This window comes from Calypte anna, chromosome 15 (genome assembly GCF_003957555.1).
Source record: "Calypte anna isolate BGI_N300 chromosome 15, bCalAnn1_v1.p, whole genome shotgun sequence".
In the NCBI taxonomy this organism is placed as follows: domain Eukaryota; kingdom Metazoa; phylum Chordata; class Aves; order Apodiformes; family Trochilidae; genus Calypte; species Calypte anna.
The window spans coordinates 2,487,654-2,509,296 of record NC_044261.1 but is presented as its reverse complement, the minus strand read 5'-3'; the positions used below and the strand labels follow the sequence as shown (position 1 = coordinate 2,509,296).

The 21,643-nt window shown below is 41.7% G+C and overlaps 1 protein-coding gene across 2 annotated transcripts in view; it reads right to left on the bottom strand.

The window, feature by feature from the left end:
- KDM2B (lysine demethylase 2B) overlaps window positions 1-21,643 on the bottom strand; it is a 110,558-nt gene that overhangs the window by 27,680 nt on the left and 61,235 nt on the right. For both annotated transcript variants that reach the window (XM_030460442.1, XM_030460443.1), the window contains 2 exons: window positions 17,438-17,892; window positions 10,203-10,289 (listed from right to left, as the gene is read on the bottom strand). In XM_030460442.1, coding sequence (XP_030316302.1) covers window positions 10,203-10,289; window positions 17,438-17,892 — 542 coding nt within the window. The remainder of the gene's footprint in view (window positions 1-10,202; window positions 10,290-17,437; window positions 17,893-21,643) is intronic.

Below are 21,643 nucleotides of genomic sequence, written 5' to 3'. Positions count from 1 at the left end.
TTTCACACATTTTTGTAGAGTATTATGTTTAAATGATACAAGGGAAAGAAGTATCTGTGTGGAAAACAATTAAAAAACAACCTCAGAGTGGTTTATATGCAAGTCTTTGACAAAAGATCTTGTGATTTGAGCTGCTTTCCGGAGGCTCCTGAAAAGGAAACCCACTGAGATGTTTGTGAATCGTGATTCCTGACCTGTGTCAGAATAAGAGAGTTATCCAGTAGCTTTTCTAAGGTTCATTGTTTTGGTGTAAGTGTCCATTCACATGAAATACCAGCCTAACTGTTGGGCCTGGGCAAAATTTCATGATACTTCTTTGAAGAACTCTAGCCAATATTTCACTCATCTCCTCAACACGAACAGTGACATTCTGACAACATAAATATTCATCTAGTATCATCTTACTACTTCCCACTATTTTATCAGAACTATGACATAAGAGTAGTTATCAGATGCACTGAGTATCCAGCATGATCTCTTTATTAAAGTCTGATTGATTAATCTTAGATTAAATAAAGTAACTTAAGATGAAGTAATATAATGATTACTCCCTCCATGTAATGCCTACAGCACCTACTGTCCCTAACCAACAGAGGAGAAACAAAGGCAGAGAGAAGCACACAAAATATCATAATCCCAGACAGAATGTGCTGGTAGTGACACCCTCACTCCATCCATCTCATAAGCCTTAAAAACCAAATCAAGCCCTCCAGAAACCCCAATATCCTACACCATCTTAAAATATAATAAATAATCCTGCAGAGAAACAAGAAGTTCACCTACCACACAAGACATGAGCATTTTGGGAACTGACTGATACAAACCCAAGGTCTTTTATCTCCACAGCATCAGTTTTGTGGCAACAGAGAGGCACCAACAAACTCAGACAGTTCATGAGATCTGGAGCTGTGGACAATCCACTGGGAAGTGGGGAATCCTGCCATGCTTCCTTCTTCCACAGATCCTTACATCCCGGAATGTTTCCACAGCACAGTTTGTGCCTCCAAGAGCCATCTTCTGTCAGTAAATGTAAGGACTATTCAAATAGGCTCCTAAGAAAATAAGAAGTGACAGCCATGCTGTGGAGGAACATGCAAATAGATGTGGCTGCTAGCTGAAGGAGTGGATTAACCAGAATATGTAACCTGCTTTCCTCTAAGTGGCTCAGTGACACACAAGCACAGAATGTTCTACTACAGCCAACTGTGTCCAACATCTGGACAGAGGCTTTAAAAAAACCAGAGACCAAACCCTAAATATTTAGAGGCAAACAAATGGCATAAGCAAAGGAAGAGCTGAAATACAGCTTTCCTCCTGATAGCTGAGGTGCTCTGCTGTCACCTACCAACCTGACTTGGATTTGTAGGAGAACACCCAGGATGCAAACAACCAAACTGTGCCAGAACAACTCTCAAAGTTTCTTTGCTTATATCAGACCTTCTCCATTCCTTTTGTCAGATTCTTCAAAAAGAAGAGAACTTCTGTACCTCTTCTATCTGGTCCACTAGTGCCTGCAGGGAAGTCATAAAGTTGAAACAAGATCTCATTTATATTCTCAGCAGACTTTAATTTCAATGTGCTCTGGAACTAAAAGGAAGCCATCTTCTCAGGGACAGAACATACAATTCAATTTTGTTCTGAAAAGTGCACACAGGATTAATGCCCATAATTGTGCAGCACGTCCTGTGGAATGACAAATGCCTTCCCACTGCTCTGCCAATGTGCTTCGATCCAGAAACAAAACTATTAAAGCTCAGATATGTAACTCAAAGCCTGAATGATTTTAATGTTGGGGTGAGGGAGAGCACGAGGATGCTGGAATACCTAAAGCAGGTTCAAACCTCAGCTTTTTGGTTGGTTTTGTTGACCAACTCTGCAGTGAAGGTAGTCAAGCTGCAGGTGATGCAATTTGAGACCTGTCAACCCATTTCACACACACTATGAAAGAAAAAGGTCTTAAGATTGAAGTAGGTTTCAACAGCACTTTTACTGTCATGAAAATAGAGAGAAAACTGCTATCTTGAAAAATGGCTGTCAAGAGCTACGTGGGAAAAAATCATGTTAGTGAATATTCATGCATATGGGAGAAGAATGACCATGGGGAAGAATACATAAATCTTCTCCTATGATACTTGGAGCACAACAGTTTGAAAGGAGATGTCTGTTCACTGTTTCCAATCCATTCACATTTCTACTCTGAGTCAAAACGGCTCTAATTTACCTGTTTGATGTATTAATCACATACAGCCATTGGTCAGATTTCAAAGTGAGTGGCTGAGAGTTGATAAGAAGGGAAAATATTAAGCCAAAGATGGAAGATTAAGAAGGTGCTCGTTCAAGTCCTTGCTATTTATAATTACTCCCTAAAGGGACACAATATTTCAAGTACAGCCTCTTGAGGCAAGAAATAATCTGTCAAGTCACCAGGCAAAGCTTTTAGAAAAACACTGAGGCAACAAGCAGTGAAGCTCTTCAGGCATGTTACCTGTGCTACACACACACAAACCCCTGAAACTCCTCTGGCCTGCATGGAGTTACCAAGAAATGGATCTGTCTGGAGGAAAACGTTTGTAAGAGGCTGAAACAGTGCTCAGAAAAATAAACAAGTCAGGTGAGGAGCTGCTTTCCTCAGTGGTGCTGCCCCAGGAAAGCAGACACTTGACAGAAACTCCCAGTAGCTTCAGCTGCTTTGCACAGGACCTGGAGAAGTCTTCAGTTCTGGTGCATCAGGTTTTTCTCTGCTCCCAAGTGTAGTTGGCAGGGAAAGGGCTTTGTTTCATATGCAGAGAGCTACTGTGGGAAGTCCCCTAAAAAAAAAAAATAAAATAATCCCCCAAACCTCAGCTATGTGGTTTTGTTTCTTAATGAATTTGTCAGGAGCCAGAACTGGGGTGTCTTTCTGAATAAATTTCATTTTTCTCTTACCACATGGCATCTCCTAACCCTATGGTGTAAAAGAGGAGAAATTATTCAAAATTATTTAAATCACTGATTCCAATCACATTTAAATCAGTAAAAAGAAAAACAAATTTAAATTGATTTTAATCCTCCTTTTCCTTTGTACTTAGGTTATTTTCTGGAAGAGAAATTAATTATTAGCATCTGATAACTACCAAGAAATGCCTGATTTGCAGTAGATTATGAACTTCATAATCAGGACTTTTTATCAACCAAAACAATTCACAGTACCCACATATTTGTATATGCAAATCTCCTTGCAGACTACTGGCATTTCAAATTGTTGTTGACACCAAGCAGAGTTCAGGCAGTGCTGGGTGAGATCACTTCAAACACCTTTAAACTGGTGCCTGGCAAGGACAAAATGTGACAGTTTAAATTCATTTTTTTGCTCCTGTGCCACTTGGAATGACTAATGTAAAACTTCTTTGAATCTCAATCAGAAAAATACATCGTACACCACAGAATTCTTCTGCTGTCTTTCTGTGTCTTTTTTTCTCCCTTCCCAGTTTTTTTTTCTCCCTACACTAAGAGGACTCAATTTTTACTTTAATTCCAAAGTGCTTGTTTTTAATTGTCAGTATTTGCTTTCTAATCCATGCATATCCCCACAGGAAGTACCCTGAGTGGCTCTCCTGAGACACTGGGCTGTCTCAGGGAATTTGGCAGAGTTTTCCCACTGCTCCTAAGAGGAATGTAGCTTTCCTGGTGGTAGCCCCCGGGCAGGCTCCTGAAACTGATGCTGTTTTGATGTTTTGCCATTTGTACATGCTCAGATCTGTTTCAGACACCACTCTGGTTAAATCACTAATTGCTGTAACTAGCACCTCAGTGCTCTTGCTTCTGTGGGTGGAGCTGGCCCAGCAGTAGCTATGGCAGGAATTCTTAGTAAGCAAGCAAGTAAAAACTGGAAGTATTTATTCAAAGGTTTTCAGGAATGTTCTTTGTCCACCTAGCACCTCTCCCCCTGAATTTAAAGAAAACCTGATGTAGAAGAGTGCTCAACACTTCTGAAAAATCACACTGGTTTCACGTTGAAGTTCATCAAAACACTTCTACTCCCTAAGTTCTGCATACAATCAAATCTATTGTGCCAACTGATTCCTCGTCCATTTACTTATTATTTATGAGGTTTGATCCAATGCATAACGTGGCATGGATGTTCACAAAACTGCAGTCAGACACATAGGAGCTCTGCTATCAAAACCTGGTAAATCTTCCCATACCAGAAGTTTTAATGAGATGTGGTAAAAAAGGGAAAAAATGGCAGCAGGCACATGGGATGTGCCCAACAACCTCTAGCCAGGGTGGCAATACCACAGCCTTTTATTATTGAAATCCCAAGTTATTTCTCAGAATCTAACACCCTCTCTGTCACAGTTGTGTGCTGTTTAGTTCAGACTACAAACAATGCTCAGAAATCTGATTTCCAGCCTAAATCTATTTATGGTCTGTTTATACTCACTTGTTCTCATGCCAACATTGCCCATTAGTTTAAATAACTCTTCACCTCCCCTGGTGTTTACACTGCCTGAAGTAGTTCCACAACAATCCTCTCCCCCTTCAACTTTGTTGTGCCAGGCTGAACAAGACATGTTCTTCTGGTCTCTGCTCTTAAACATCACATCTTGAACACTTCATGTGGTTTTGGAGCCCCATATCAACCCTCACCTCCAAACTACCTGTATAGCAGAGGGCAGTGAGAAGGATGATCATGGTTTCTGTAAAGTAAAGATTGATCTTGGTGTTTTTCAGCTTAGGAGCATGGAAAAAAAAATCTAGAGAGATGTCTGAGAAGCACTAACAGGGACACAAAGAAATTGACAGCACAGAGAAGGTGAACAGGAGGCTTCATTCAGATTTCTCAGAATGCATGACATGGAGGGCATGAAGTGTATCTGTGATTCTAAGGGACAGATCTGAAATAACAAAAGGAAGTACTTATCTGCACAGAGCTTGATGAAACTGCATGTGACACTGCCACAGGATGCCATGGAGATCAAAAATATCTACAGGTTGCACAAATTATTAAGTAAATTCAAGGAGAAAAAATTCTAGCAGGAGACACTCACCATAAAAGATGAAGATACAGTCTTCTAGCTTCACTGGAAAGATAAGCAAAGGAAAGATCTATTTTGCTCTTAAAATTCCTAATAGCTGGGACTGGCCACCATCAGAAACAGGAGGTGGTGCTACAAGGAGTGTCTGGGCTGATGAGTAGGACCAGCTCAGCCTTTCCTCAACCACACTAAACAGCCTTTTGCTCTGCCTCTCACAGATGAGTCCTTAGGAGTCAATTCTTCTTTTCAAGATACATGGATGTAGCTGTAGAATTCTGCAAAAAAGATTTCTAGTAAAAAGAATGGGGTTCACTTCAGTTCATGGCCTTTTCTAATTAACAGTATTCCTTTGAACAAAGATATTGCCATTTCCTTATCATACTTTTCAAGTATAAAGTCAACAGATAAAAATGACATGGAAAAAGCATATGAATGGGCACCAGAAAAACAGCCCTGTGTTGCAGCACTCTTAACCATCCACTGAAAACTACAGCTGCATCTGCTCACAGCCAGCCCTATATATATTTGGACACTTGCTATCATTACAAATGCAGTGGCTTTAGGTTTGTGCCAGGTAGGAGAGATGAGAATCTGGCTCACACTCTGCATTTTCTAACTCTTCACAGAAGAAGAGAGTCCAAACATATTTTAGTTCTTTATAGCTGCTCTTCACAGACAACTCAAGATCTTTATCACAAAAACAGAAGGCACAGCCATAGAGTGTAATTACATGCTACTGTAGTTGACTGTAGTTGTCTTCTAGAAATAGGAAATGGTTTGAAAAATGCAAGGTTTCTGCTTGGGCCACACTCTTGAGCTCCTTAAATAAAATGCTGCCCCTAGCCCCTGGGCAGATAGAATGGGAACTCTGGTATTGCAGGGCTAAGCAATTCTTGAGAGAGGGCTTCAAGACTTGGCTTGATGGGAGTCAGTTTTCTGCAATGTGTCACCCCAGTGGAAAATCAGGTTTAGGCCCTGCTGCTCCCTTCTCACACCACCCAGAAGTTCAAGTCTCAGGGACAGGGGAGCAGTTAGTTTGTTAGGGTTATTTCTCACTCCTCTTTAGTCACTAAAGAACCCAAAATTTTAAGGCAGCACAGCCAATGGAGTTCTTCCTTTTGGAGAGCAGGACCAGCACTGCACATACACCAGAGATAACACTCAGTGCTGCACCAAGGGAGGAGAATTTAGTGTTGTATTTAGTGTGTAGTGTTGTGTTTAGTGTTGTACCCCTGGCAAAGATCAGGGATGGGCTTCACATCACAGCTGCATCCCTGCTCAGCTGGGAGAAAGGTGCTGTCTGGTCAGACACTGTGAGCCAGCCACCTGGACAAGCAGGTTTCAAACATCCACTCAGTCCCACATTAATGGTTTGTTGAAGAGGCCTAAATTAGGATCATTGTACAGACCCCAGGATCCTTGGTAAAGTCAAACATTTTGGCAAGAGACTTCTTTTTGCAAATGGACTGTTTTACTCTGTAGCTAAGAGGCAGGTTCTTGCTTCCTCTGAAAAAGCATAAAAACTTTTTTTTTTTTCCCCAAAGTGCCTGCTGGAGTGTAGTTACTGTGCTAAGTAATTATCAATAAATAAGAAAAAGTACAAAAGATTAAAAAGATCTCAATAAAAATCTGTAAATATGATCCATAAGAGGTGCCTGGGAAACACAAGCCACTTCTCCCTGACCATAAATAATCATGGCTCATACATTTTACTATGAAGCTTCCTGCTGAAGACAACACAGATCTGTACAAACATTAAGTAATTTAATTAATTAATTTCACCTCCCAGGTCACAGAAGCACCATCTCCATCCAGAAAAGCTCAGGGAGCAGGAAATGTGCCATTCACCTCATGCAACACAAGGAGGCTGCAGCAGAGCTGGAAAGTGAGTGCAGACCTTTGCCTCCCATTTTGTACACTAACCACAAGATCATCAAATGTCACCCCTTCATTTCATCTCCTCACAAAAATGCTTTTTTGATGATTACTGCTGTTTCTTTTCTCAGTGAGTAATTTTTTTTGACAGCAAACTGCAGTGTAACTGACAGCCCCAAATGCCTTTTGAAAAGGTAGACAGGAGCAATGCAGCACAACGGGGCCACAACATATGGATGGGTCTTCCACATACCTGGTTAAATGTCTTGCCCATCACACCTTATCCCCTGGGAATTGTGATTTAAGGTGAGTGAACATGTTTCTTCCCTAAAACCAAGAATTTCACTCTTCAAGCAACTGTTTGGCAGCACAGAGCTGTGCATGCTGTTGGCACGTCACAGTAGCAACACATAAAAGAAACTGTGACTCAATTTTAAAGGGAAATATTATTTGCTGAATGATTTAAAAAGTCATTCAGCTTAATAAAGGCATTCTCCTTCAAAAACAAGCCAACATAACTCAGTCCACCCCTCCACAGCTTGGGCTATTCACATATTTTAAGTTATTTCTCTGTTCCTACTCCAGGGATCATTCACTTTACTAAGAGTTCTCTCTCTCTACTCTATGCTTTTTCCACTCCATCCCTTCTCCATACTTGCCTCTCTCCTCATCCTGCACTCTTGCTGTTTCTAGTCTCTTCCCCTCCTTTCTTTACAGTAATTTCCATTTTCTTTGAAATGGTTTGGCATTTAATTCTGGCTTTATTCTTCCTTCTCCATCTGCTGCACTTGTCTTTCTAAATTTTTTTCTGGAGCCTTCTTTTGGGAGAAAGCAAAAGCCACATTTTCCATTTATTCCCTCTCCTTTCTGGATTTCAGCTCCCTTCTTTTTCTGTACAGACTTGGAATCAGACAGTCCTCCTCTCCCTGGAAGCTGGAACACCAGCCACCATGCCTTCTAACCAGCCCCTCAGTAGCTGGTATTTTTTGGGATCATATCTCCCACTCTTCAAACACCAGTATCTCAGGAAAGGCACTTATTAAGTATTTGGCATCTCTCCTGTATAGTACAAGAGCAATAGTACAGACAGCAAAGCCACCAGTAGGTTTTAGTCCCCTGCCTTGTGCTCAACACTGATGGACTCTTCTGGCCATGAAGAATTGCTCCACCAGCTGCAATACAATTTTAAAGGGAGTTTCCTCCTCCCTAAGGGTTTTCTTCTTTGCAAAATCTCCTTTTTGACTAGCAGGACTCACAGGGAACAAAGGAGAAATAACTAAGCTTAACTACTAGCAGTGCCTTTATACAAATCTCCACTGTATTTTATTTCCAACGTATTTTAATCTGGGACTTGAAGGCTCAGCTCTAAGATGTGTCTTTCCCAGCTTGTTCCCAGGACAGGGAAAGAGCTGCAACATCTGAGCTGACAGGGACATTTGCCAGGTAGAAGCACAACAACCAACTTCCATATCTGGCTGTGTACCTTTTAGAATCATAGAATCATAGAATTGGCTGGGTTGGAAGGGACCTCAGAGATCATCGAGTCCAACCCTTAACTAAAATACAATGCAAACTGGGCACAGATTAAGCAAAGTTTATATAAGGAGAATGGTGAAAGGATTTCTTCTGTTGGAAATAAACAAAAATAATAAAAGCCCTCTAACTTAAAGCCTTGCTGTGAAAGTTTTCCTCATATTTGTTATTAGCTGATGTGCTTATGGTTTGTTATCCTACCTTAGAAGCCCCGTGAAAGTGCCTTCTAAAAGTTTCTGCTTTTAAAAAGGCTGAAGGGAAATAAGCACCAGAAAGTTTAAAAAGCCTTGCAGCTGGTAAAATGGATTTTGCTAAGAGGAATAAGATTAAGTCACAAAAAATACAAATCTTTTCCAGTTTTGTTGGCAATGCACAAAAATAAAATATCAGAAATGAACCATTTATCAAGGATTCCAAAATAAAATGAACAAGAACATTAGCAAATGCCAAAGCTTATAAAGCCTCAAAACATTAAGATCCTCACTTCTACCACAAGCTCAGAAGATACAACACAAGAACCACTTGTTTCTAAGGGATTTTTTCATACTTTTCACACACCAGTTTCCCTCTAGTCACAGAGATTTTGCTTTATTCAGTGCCTAGAGTACACCTGGGCTGATGAATGAACAGCAGAATGAAAGCAATGGAGTGGAGAATCCAGCATCTACTCCTCAAGGTTTTCCACTGCTGTTTTTAAATAAATAGATTTAAAACACAAAGCATGCTCCTATGGAACTGCTACAATCTAAAAGGGAAATATGTATTTAACAAGCTACAGCTTATCTGAAATGTGCTAAAACCCAAAAAGAAGCCAAAAAGGAACATGATATGCTTATTCTGCCCCACTCTCTTCTGGCAGTTTGGTCTCCTAAAACCAGCAAAATCTTGTGGCTACAAGTGATCATATGCAAAGCCATGGCATGTGCACCAGCAGAAAAAATGAGAACAGGGAAAAGAATTCAATCACTTAATTATTTGCAAGTGATTTACAATGATAACAGCAGCAACAGATTTTCAGAGAGAAGTCTGATTTAAGCTGACTGACCCTTTCAGCATTTCTCAAGAAATTCTGGATTACAGAACTAATTCAGTGAAAAAATGAAAGTAAAAATAGAAGCAATGAGACATCTTCTAAATAAGCAAAGCTGTTTTTACAGCATGCTGAATAACTGGAGTGTGGTAAACACACCACTTTTATAAATAACATCCAGCCTTTTGACATTATTCTTTAGCTGATAATTTCAAATTCTTTATAAGCATTGGTGAAGCAAGTCCTGCAAAGTGAAGAGAATTACTAGAGAATTACTCCCTTATATAGGGCCAAAAAAATGAAGATACAGGGACAGAAAACAACTCCCCAGAGTTACAGTGGCACACTTGTACAGAGAATTCAGGAGGTGTCACAGCATAAGAGAAAAAACACCCTCTCATCCAGATTAGATCATTTACCAAGTGACTGGTTTGTAGGATTTACAGTTTAATTTTACACATAATGTTGCACCAACATTTTTAGATTAAACCATGACTAGTAAAAGACCAAGATATATCAAAGTTTTGTACATATATGTACACATCCTTTTAAAATGGAAACTTAACTTCTCCCTGCTGAGGCACTTGTATGTTTGCTTCAACACCTAATCATATAACCATTAAAAATAACATTTCTGCTAAGAATGGTAGCAGCTGCCAAACTCTCATGTACATCCTGTTGTCAGATTATAGATAAATAAGGATGGAGACCTAACACAACAATAATTAGTAAGTGTGTCTCATTACCTTTGTGGTCTTCTTGGGCCAGCTGACCACAGGGACACCCGAGATGGCAAGATTTTGGTCATCATCAGCATGCTCCTTCAGTATGTTCTGTTGCAAATGAAAAAGCTTTTATTAACCACAGAAATATTTGTCTAACTGAAGAGTGCAGACCTACAGAAGACAACACTCCACACTCTGATAAAAGATAGAATGACAAGATCTCTGATGACTTATTACATCTCTGCAAGTTACTCTGGTTTCCAAGCTCCCAGTTCACACTGAAAGTCTCCCACCTGTCATTAAGATCCAAGATGTGAAATTTCTTGCAAAACAAACAGCAAAATCAGCCATGAATCACCTCAAGCATTAGAGACTTCTTTAAAATTGCTGTGTCCAAAAGACTGGAGTTTTTCCATTCTATCTGTCTGATACCAGTACCACCTCTCTCTTCAGACTCCAGCTCACTAACTCCAGTCACCACAACCAACACCTTCTCTCTGAATCAAATCTGAAAATAACCTGAAAGCATCTCTGTCACCATTATTTCTGTAGTCACAAGGCATTAGGTGTGTGGTTTGGTGCCTGACCACTCAGGTAAGTCAAGATACACAACAGTGCACTGTAACCTTTTATCTTTTTGCACATGACAACTGAAGAGCACCATCATCTCCACCAGCCTTCCTCCCACACTGCTGGGCAGGCCAGAGCTGTTGTGATTTAGTTCACTTCATGTGATTGGGTAAAGCATTCAGGCTCCTGAGAACTCATCAGGAAAGGATCTGACTCTAGACAGCACAGTATTAAAGAAAAAGATTGGTTCCCCCTCTCCCTTCCACCCCCACCAAATCCTTTTGCTTCGATGCACTGTCCTAGAAATTTCAGGAGTGGGTTGCACTGGCTCACACAGCTCCTGCTGCTCTGAATCATTCCCATGACCATGGAACCCCACACAGAGGTGGGGAAGAACTCTTCCTAAGCATCCCCAACTCTGCAGCTGGGAAGATCCCACATTTGCTTCCCTTGACTACATACTTACTAACCTAGACACAAAGCTCTTCATGGGGAGTTCAGGAAGCTGGAAAAGACAGCAGATGCAAACAAAAAAACAAGTCAGAAGGAAGATTCTGCTGTGCTGCTGAAAACTGGAGCCCAAATAAGCAGTAAGAGGTTGGGGAGGGAGGAATGGTCCAATAAAACAAACAAGGTTGTAAATTCTATTCTAATAGAATTTAGGAGGTAAGCCCAGACTATGAAGCTCAATGCTGCTGCTTCCAAGTATATCAACTTCTTGAAAAAAGTTTAATTAGACAACCCTGGGCACCAAGCTGTCTCAGTCCCCAGTGTTTAATAATTAGAAATGTAATAATTAGAAATTTCACACAATATTAAAAAAAAAAAAGTTTAAAATACAGTGAGAAGTGCACTTGCAAATTATCTGTAATCATCCAGCTAAAGCCAGGAGTATGCTGGCATCCTCCAGCCCCCAGGAGCCTGAGCAGGCATCTATCTAGGGTTCAGACAAGTGTCCCTGGGGCTGGGTTTCTCTCTCTGGAGCTCAGGCAACCTACTGGATTCAGCTCAATTCCCCAGCCTGTGCTTCAATGAGAGATGCTTCACTACAGTCACACCAGCAAGGCTGTTTTGATACTGCTGAGTCCAAAAGCAGCACCAATGAGCAGAATATACCAGTGGATACCAGTACAAGCACAGTTTTGTCAGCCTGGCACTGTTGTGACTGCTCTCAGGAGCTTGCACAGACACAGCCTGGCTGGTGAGGAGTAAAACCCAGCTTGGCCCAACCTGTCTGTGATGTGGAGCCTGAACTGGACCTTTAGCTGAATATTCTTCCAGTGAAAGAGCTGACAGTGCTTAAATACAGACTCATCACTGGCAAGTTACCTCCTGGCTGAGATGAGGCAAGCATCTCCTTTTTCATGTCCTTTTTATTTTAAGTGAGTGATCAATACATTGACCAAACTGTGACCACATTCTGAAAGTTAGTCCTAAAAACTGAGAGTTCTTTTGTGTTCTCCTAGAAAAGTCAAATTTTTCCAGAGCGAGGCAACAGCTTGAAAGCCACAAAAACAAAGGACAAACAAATCCCTTTTTATTTTGCTGCTGTTAGATTTGAAAGCTTGGAAGACAGAAAACCTTAACATTTCCACTAAGGGCTGTCAGAGACTCCGAGTTCAATAGAAAGCAGAGAATATTCCAAGAACTTGGCAGGATAATGAAGCTTTGTTGTTATCATATGTATCATGTGAAAATATTACCCAAGAAGAAATGTAAAATGATGGCAGTTTATCATCTCAGCCAGCTAAGAACAATAGATATCTGCACAGCAGAACCACAACCAAGCCACATTCACACTGACTGCAGTGTCAAGTGTCAGCACAAACAGGCTGGAGGAGGCAGCTTCTGTTCACCTGCTTAAAGAAATAAATAAATACAAAGAAGATAAAGAAAAGCCATGGGGCTCCACTTAGACAAACACCATGATGCTCATCCAGCACAAGGCTGCCTGATTCATTACACTTGAAGGCTGTGGTGACAACAGCAGGTATGAAGGAAAGAAACTGATTAAGCATGTAAGAATTCAGCTTAGCCATTAATTTCAAAAGCACAGCAAGGAATGACTCCCCTGAAATGCATTCAGTGCAGGGAGGTTTTTTTCCTGTCATCAGAATGGGAAGGGGTAAGATTTCTTGGCAAGAAAAAGAAAGAACATATTTCAGTAGATATCATCTGTCTTGCACAAGAATCTTCTGCTGCTGCCAAAGAGTTGTGGATATTGGACAAACTCTTTTCTTCAAACTGAGTTTCTTCTGCCCTAATGGACTTCTTCCACAGTCTCTTCTGAGGACAGGCAGCATTTTTGCTTTGAAGTGGGGAAGCTCTGTGGCATTACTCTGAGGCAGATCTCCCAATCCTATTCCCCATGGCATTACCATCCTGCTGGTGAGACAACAGAAATGTTGTGTGCTGCAGTCAGAGGCTGCTCACACACACAAGTATCACTGGCAGAGTGCTTCATGTGGGCTGCAGACAATCACAATCAAAGGTCTGCTCAACTTTATCTGTCCTGTGATGTGGGATGCAAACTACATCAAGGAGCAGGATGGTTACCTCTCTATTCTCTTCTTCACATCTAAGTTCATCCCAATTGTCTCTTTACCAGCCCAACATTCTATCTGGCAGCTGAATATAAAGTGAAGAAGCCACACAATGAAACTCTTCCAATCCCCAAGGCCATCATCTAAGTAAAAATGCTTCTCAGTGGGTTTTTTTCCCCTCCTTCTCTTCCTCCCCAGTGTAGGTACTTTCCTAACAGCTACTTAATTTTTAAATTGGGAGCAGGAGTTGTTGCACTGTTTCATATTTCATTTCAGGGCATGCAGAGATGGAAAAAAAGGTATGACTGCATGCTGCCTGTGCCTCCAACAGCAACACCAACAGCAAGGATCTGGGGCCAGCAGCTCTGTGTCTTCTGGATGCCCACCCTGCCAACAGCTACAATGCCAAACTTCTGTCCTGCTGCAACGTGGGTCAGCTGAGCACTCTCATGGAGGGTATGGTTACCCATAGAATCAAAGAATCATAGAATGGGCTGGGTTGAAAGGGACCTCAGAGATCACCAAGTCCAACCTTGATCCACTACTGCTGCAGTTCCCAGCCCATGGCACTCAGTGCCACATCCAGGCTCTTTTGAAATATCTCCAGACACAGAGAATCCACTACTTCCCTGGGCAGCCCATTCCAATGTCTGATCACCCTCTCCGGAAAGAAATTCTTTCTAATATCCAATCTGAACTTCCCCTGGCACAACTTGAGACCCTGCCCTCTTGCCTTGCTGAGAGTTGCCTGGCAAAAGAGCCCAACCCCCCCCTGGTTCCAACCTCCTTTCAGGGAGTTGTAGAGAGTGATGAGGTCTCCCCTGAGCCTTCTCTTCTCCAGGCTGAACAGCCCATACAACAATCAAACAATACCATACAACAATCCCCTCACATTTGCTGCACACAGAGCTGACAGAGCTCAGCCACAGCCATTTGGATACAGAGAGAGCTCCAACTCCTCAGCTGATTGTGCAGATGCCATCTGCTCCAAAGGGAAGGCTGCAGTCAGGAATCACTGCTTGGAGGCTGCTGAGAAGCTCCTTTGGTGGTGAACAGGGGTCATGGGCCATACAAAGCCCATCCAGCAGAGCTGCAGCCAACAAGAATTTAATTCCTTGCCTGAGGAGAGGGAAGAACTGCCCCACTCCCTACGTGAGGCAGTGTTCTGCTCTGTAAATCAGCCTTCCCTCTGCTGCTGTGCTCCATCCATCACAGTGATAAATGGGTTCTCAATCTGCAGAGGCATTAGCTTGGCACTTCTGGATTGCTGTGTCCCCACCAGACAGTGGCAGTTAGTTAGGAGCTGAGATGACGTGTGAGGAATTTACACAGCCTTAGTTTAGTTTTCAGTCTCCCTTCTCATAAGGAAAATAAATTACTTTACTTCAAAGAGTATCACCTACTTGACATTAAATAGCTGTGTATAGCTGTGGTTGTATTTACCACTAAGAGCAGTAATCCAGTCCAGTCACCCATCCTTTACTGTATTCTTGCTCAGATGGGAAAGCATGGATTTTCTGCAAGTTACCCTGATTTGTTCTGTGAAACTTCCCATGGCTGAGGAAAAATGGTTTCCTTTCTCCACTTTAACTACTCATATCCTGGTTTCTGAAGACATTAATTACCTGACCAAAGCACAGGCTTGAATGTCACACAGAAAGGTGCTTGAATGTATTTCACTAAGAAATAAAATTGCTAAAATAAACATGGATTTATTTTCTTCAGGAAGAAACTTGTTTAAGACTTTCCAGGCAGAGCAAGAGCTTTCAGACTTGCTGTCAGAGCATGTTCTTGCTACCCATTTGTTAAAATAAACTCTCAAATGGGTGCACTAAAAGGCTACTTTTTATAGGATATATTATTAATACACCACATGCCCAAAAGTCAACTTGCCCATGAAATAAGCCCTGTGAATATAATGGAATTCAGCCACAACATGTAGGGTCTGCACAGCTCCTCCTGCAGGATTTCTGCCTCCATTCAGTCACACAGATGCCTGGTGCTCAGGATCCTCATCAGGGCAAGGTAAAGGTGCCAGGCTTCTGCTTGCTGTATTGCTAATGCTATCAGCAAAATCCCTTTATAATTTTCTGTACAAGCTGGAAAACTAATAGCAGAGTAAGAGGGAATATGCTTTAGTGGTCCAGGACACAAATACCATTCAGGAAAACTGGACTGTGTTTCTTCCTTGGTCACTATGTACAGTTCTTTAGAAACTGTTCAAGAAAATGTTCAAGTTAGCATCATTTTAAAAAGGTTTTGCTCTGACTAATCAGTCCCAGGCTTGCCAGACATAGAGGTGATTCCAGAGAAAACAATTCTGCACCATGCATGGTGTTTAGATGTGGTCGTGGGCTCTTTAACCAGCAGGGAACCATAAATATCCAGATGTTGGGCCATATCCTGATGGTTCCAGGGTGTGTTGGCAAGAAGAAATGCTTAGAACCAGAGAGTTACCAAAGGAGATGGAACACCAAGACTGCAAGATGCACAAAAACTGGCAGATGCCCACTTAATACCAATTACAGCACAATAGCACCAAAAAGGGCATGGCTTTGGCCTTTCTCTTAAATGTCCATTTGCAGTTCTCCATCTCTGTGGTTGGTGAATCCACTGCTCTGGAGAGGAATAAGAAAATATATACTCCTACATGGAGCTTTAAACCACACTCACATATGGCATCTTGCTATGTTCTGGTAAGATGTCTCACAGTGCACTGGAGTTTGCATGATCATATTCTGAACATCTGCACCACTGATTCTGTGTGGCACCCCTGCCTGGGATTTCAAGAAAGGGGACTTCATTTTTAAGTGAAACTTAAGAAACTTAAGTCTGTGCATCCAATGTTACCATTCCTACTCCTTCACCATAAACTCAACCCCTGGTCTTGCAGCTTCATTTTGATTTCTGATTAGAAGATGAAGGAGTGCATAGCAAGCCAGTGCATTTCCAAACTTTGTATATGGAAGTGGTTGATTTTCTCTTGAGATTTACCAAAATGAGCACTGTGTGTCTCACTTCCAGGCTCCAGGACTGTGGAATATGGTTCCACTGTACACTGCATATGTTCAGCCTTCTTTAACTGGCTTGGAAGCCTTTTCTAAGCATCTGTTACACTGCTTGCAGTAAAAAGGTACAGGCTCCTCTTACCCTATAAACATGTAGTTTTCCTCTTGGACTGTGGCTTACACAGCTCTTGTGTGTGGAACACACACAGCTGAAAAACTATCATGTGCACAGAACCAGCACAGGACCATGAACCAACACTCACTGTTTCAAACTGGACCAAACTGCCATGGTACTGGACCTGTGAAGGGACTGAGAGCCTCAGCCTCATTGGACAAGTCCCAGCAAAATTACAAGAGGCGATGCTGCTCTCAGGGTTGCTAAAAAAACCAAAAAAACCCCAAACATTTATGTGCCCGTTTTATACAATGTGAAAACAAGACACAAAAAGGTTACTAAGTAGTCATGGATCAGAGGCAGGGCTGAAACTAGGAGCAGAAAGACCAAGCAGGAGCTGAGATGGGGTCCCACTTCCAGTATATTAAAAAAAACCTAAAGAGAAGTTCTGTAACTAGGGAGCATTCACTCCTTACACCCTCTCCAAAAATAATGTATGGTAGCAGTGGAGAATAATAAACAACCTATAGAGGGCAATGGAGGAAAATAAAATTTAAAAGGTGAAAGAAAAAAAAAAAAAGAACTGAAAGCATTAACAATGTATCTTCTGAGCTACAATTCAATATTTACATTTTGTAGGAGTCAGTTAATCAGACACACTCTAGAGCAAAAAGGGCAGATTAAGGCTATACATATAAACAGACTTCTTGAGGTGTAATATTTACACACGGGACATAACAAGTGCTGAAATACAAGAGGATCTAAACTTTTGGCCACTGCTGCCACACAGAGAAAGGACTGCATCAGTTAAATCAGACTGTGAACAGCCAGCTCCCCAGAGCAGACATGGCTTTTGTGTAAAGGCCTAATTTTCCTCTCTGTGGTGTGGCAGACTGGTATGAGCTGGTCACTCCACAGAAGCTGCCATCCCTCTGCTACAGAACTTTGCTTTCTGATCTCCTGCCATCTTCCATGCCCACAGAATACAGTTTGTGTGGATTAGCAAGATATCACACCAACCTTCATGTCCTCCAGGAGAGCCTGTGGATCTTCAATGCCTTCTGGAACACACTTCTTGTTCTCTGGGAGAGATTCAAGCTTTTCCACCAGAGCTTTTAAACCTTTCAGTTCAAATTCTGTGAGGTGAGTCCATTTGGTTGACACTTCTGTAGCTGGAGACCCCGTTGGTGTTTTGGGATAGTCCGTGGGGGTCGTTGATTTTACACTGTCATCTGACTCATTAGACAAAGTTCTTTTAAGGTATCTCATTACTGTGGCTTTTTGTTTTCTTCCCACACCCTCCTTCCCTTCTGAGTGTGTGCTGTTAGGTGAGGAGGAGCCATCCACCAAGGATTTGGAGTTCTTATCCAAGCTGTCATCCTTCTCCTCCTGGATATGGGCATCACAAGATTCTTCATCCATGTCTAACCACGAATCTGATGAGTAGCTGTCTGTGCTGCGTTTTCTTTTTGCATCTGAAAGTTAAACAGAAAAAAATTGCTGATTTTTTACCTGATATAATTTGTAGCTTAAAGACTTCTCTACCCCTGGGGCAAGGTACTGCCTATTTTGAAGGGGCACTGGATAATGCCTAGTAAGTATGTGACAGGAATGGGCTCTATTCTGCTACTTTTTAATTTTGTGTGTGTGTGTGTGTGTTTTTGTTTGTTTTAATGCTGGTTTTCATTAACATCTACTCAATTCAAATGACTGGGAAACATTTAAGGGAAATTATGCTTTCTTCAAAGCTTCAGTCCTCTATGCCTTCAATTAAGAGTAGGCAGAGCTCTTAAGTCACACACAATTAATTCTCCCACAAATCCGAAAGAGACCAGATTCAGCAGCCTTACAGTTTTAAGAGTTAGCAGAGAAAAAGGAGGGGGGACATGATGGCAGAAAGCACGTTAAAAGGCTGTACATCATCATCCTTTCAGGAACTCCACACAGCACAAAATCAACTCCTCAATATTCTTCCTCTTTGTAAGCAACTGTTGGGAAAACAAGAATCACCACTTGTTACCACACAAACACTCGTTGCTCTTCTGAGAGAGAGGATTACAATTGTGCTTATTTTAATGACAAGGAGCCTAAACACACCAAGAAATGCAAGGGCTGTCACAGAATTACATGATGCTATTTTTCAATATCATTCTTGACACACTGCAAGTACTTCTCAGGAAAACTTCAAGGCAAAAGAATTATTAAATCTTTATTTTATACTTGGTTTTCCTCTAAAAATCCCAAATGTTACCCAATTCTGTGCAATCTGTAAAAGCAAGGTAGGAGACCAGTGGCCAAAAGTTGTTTATTGGACAAAATTTCCTTTACCAAGTGAACAACATCAGATGCAGGCTGGCAACAGCAGGAATGTCTGTGGAAAATACAGTTAACACTGGCAACACCCAGTTAAGTCAATGTGAATTTTAATAGTGACTGAAATGGGTATGAGATCAAGCTGCAAACAAAACCACTCTGCCAAGGAAAGAGAAGTCAGACAGAAAAAGTGAGTGAACAATTAATGAAAAGTTCCTTTCACAGCTTTCGTGCTTTGCAATGCAGTAGCTCTGGATTAGGATAACATGAATCATGCTTAAGGAAGGATTAAATGGACATTAAAGAAAAATCTCAGCAGCCAGTTGTTTAACAGGGAAATTTGAAGTAAATGCTGCAGCCCAGCTTCAAGCAAGCAAATTCATCCTTATTACAGGGAATAAGGATTGCATCTTGCATCCTTGCCTCTTGCATCCTCTATGCCATTGTCCCACAAAATATTCCTGACTTGTCAGCTGGGTAACAGACTCAACAGGTAATGGCAGAGCAGCTGGCTGAGGGCAGCCAGCACAGCTGCTTAGCTCTGCAATTTTAAATAAAAGTTCTGAGGCCAGGTGCACCTCAGTGTGTTTCTGTCCCAGAGATACAAGTTGGCCACTTCAAGCTTCCCAGGGCAAGTGTGCTGCTGCTGCAGTGTCTGCCAAAACCAAGCATCTCTGTCCAGCCCACTCCTTCAGTCATGTTTGCATTGTTTTTCTCTAATGTCTATGAAGTTACTTCTGAAAGGCACATTTATCTTGAAATGCCTGTGAAAAGATGGTGGTCACAGAAAATGTCCCTTCCAAATCCAGCTGCATCCACAGTGCAGGGTAACTTCCTCCCTATAACTCTCCAAAAAAAGCTTCCCCATGAACAAGCACAGCAAAGCTTATTCTGTGTGCTGAGGTGGTGGCAAGCACCACTCCAAAGCAGCTTCTCCTTCCTGGCCTGTGCCAATCCACCCCCATGCTTCTCAGAAAAATACACAGGATTAGAAAACATCTTAACCAGACCATTTAAAAATCATTAGGTTATCCAACTTTTACTTAGCACTTTTTTTTTCCCTTTGTCCATAGTAGCCAGCACACTTACCCACCTCAAAGGGCTCTGTAATCAGCTTATGTCATTCTCCCATTTTACAGCAGAGGAAACAGATGCTGGGGGGAAAGCCTGGTTTGCTCATTGTCACGTGCCAAATCTAGGGCAAAACCAGGAACCAGAATCCAGGCTTTTGGATCCACATCTGGAGCCCTTTCCCTAAGCCTTGGGGAGCTGTTCCACAGTTGACTGCAGCACAAAAGCCCAGTCCAGATGGGAGAAGATGCCAGTGAGAAAACAGCAGGTGAAATCAGATACTCATCCCTGTGCTACCAGTACAGTGGCATTAATAGAAACTGGTATAAATCTACACAAATAAATTATGTGGGCTGTTCTCTGCCAGCTCCCTGATGCTCTGCCTAACTGTACCTTTGGGTCAGGGCTTGCTAATAACCTGAAGTGTATCAGTCTGTTCTGGAGCACTAAGGGATTAGAGTGCTGCTGCACCATCAGATTAAGAGTAGACTGCTTTCAAAGGACACTAACTGCTACTTGCTGCTAATTAAAAAAAAAAAAAAGCCAAGGGAATCAATAATGGAAGGGTAGCTCAAAGGTGAGGAAGGTTCAGTGTTGTGTTTTCAAGTATTTTGTTGTAATACAATGTGCCACAATTTTGACTTTTATTTTACTTTTTCATATATGTTTATATATGAAAACAATGTCTGAGAATGACTGCTGCAAGCTGAGACCCTACACAAGCAAAGTCTGCATTTACTTTAAGAAATGCATTTTAAGCAGTGTTCCACTGACTTGGGAGATTTTTGGTTTATAAAACCTCTCCATGGAAAATAGCTCCTGCTAAGTGCCCTGTAGTTTCTTCTTCTGAGTCAATGCACAAGCCAGTGCTGGGTTAGAACTCCAGTTGCAGTGTGGTTCTCTCCAGTCTGGGCTCTGATATGACCAAGTGCAAAAAAAGATCTTCACCCCTCTGCACCCCAAAGCAAATAAAACCAGGTTATACAACCCAGCCAGTGATATAACTCAGTGAAGAGGAGAAGCTGCACAGGCTTGACCACAGGACTGAGAGCCAGAGATACCTTTGTTCCTACAGCAGTTCACTTCCCTGTGGTTCCAGGCAAATCACTTAACTTTCCCCACAGTACAGTTATTCACTTGTACAAGAAGGATAATTATACACAGTTTCTTTGCTTGCTGAAAAGAAACTTGCTGTACTACAGAACTTTAAAAGATAGGGAGAAGGGTGAGGTATAATTATGAAATCTCTAAATGCTTTAGATAGTCCAGTGTGTAGGATCTACTTTGCCAAAGCCCTGATGCTGTGACTTGGGAGCAGCAGTTGCTCTTGGTCTGCTGAAGACAGCAATGACATTTTCATTAGCAGAGAAAAAAAAAAAACCTGAGCACACTGGAAATGTATCACTGCATGGAGCACACCACACAAATCACTCCATATAGTCTAGTTCCTGTCTATCATAAGTAAATCTATTTTATCCCCTGAGAAGAGAGAGGGGAAAAAAAAAGGAAAAGACATAGCTCCTTCCCCATGCCAGAGGGCATATTTTCTTCATCCATCAGGCTTAACATACAGTTAAAGCCATCCTGTTAAAATTTTAGCAACAGGAATCTTGAAAGCTGCAGGCTACAGAGAAAGCACATTTCTGATAGCCCTGTATCTTCTCCCAATTACTCTTTGTCAGCTCCCTCTCAAGATCCATATCTCACTCAAGGTCAATTGTGGTTGAAAACATCCAGTACAGACTCATTCATGATAAGTGTAAAAATAATGAAGCCACAGCCATCCCCAAACAGGGCAGGTTGAAATCCAGCAGGAAACCTAAATAGGATCCTTCTCTGATT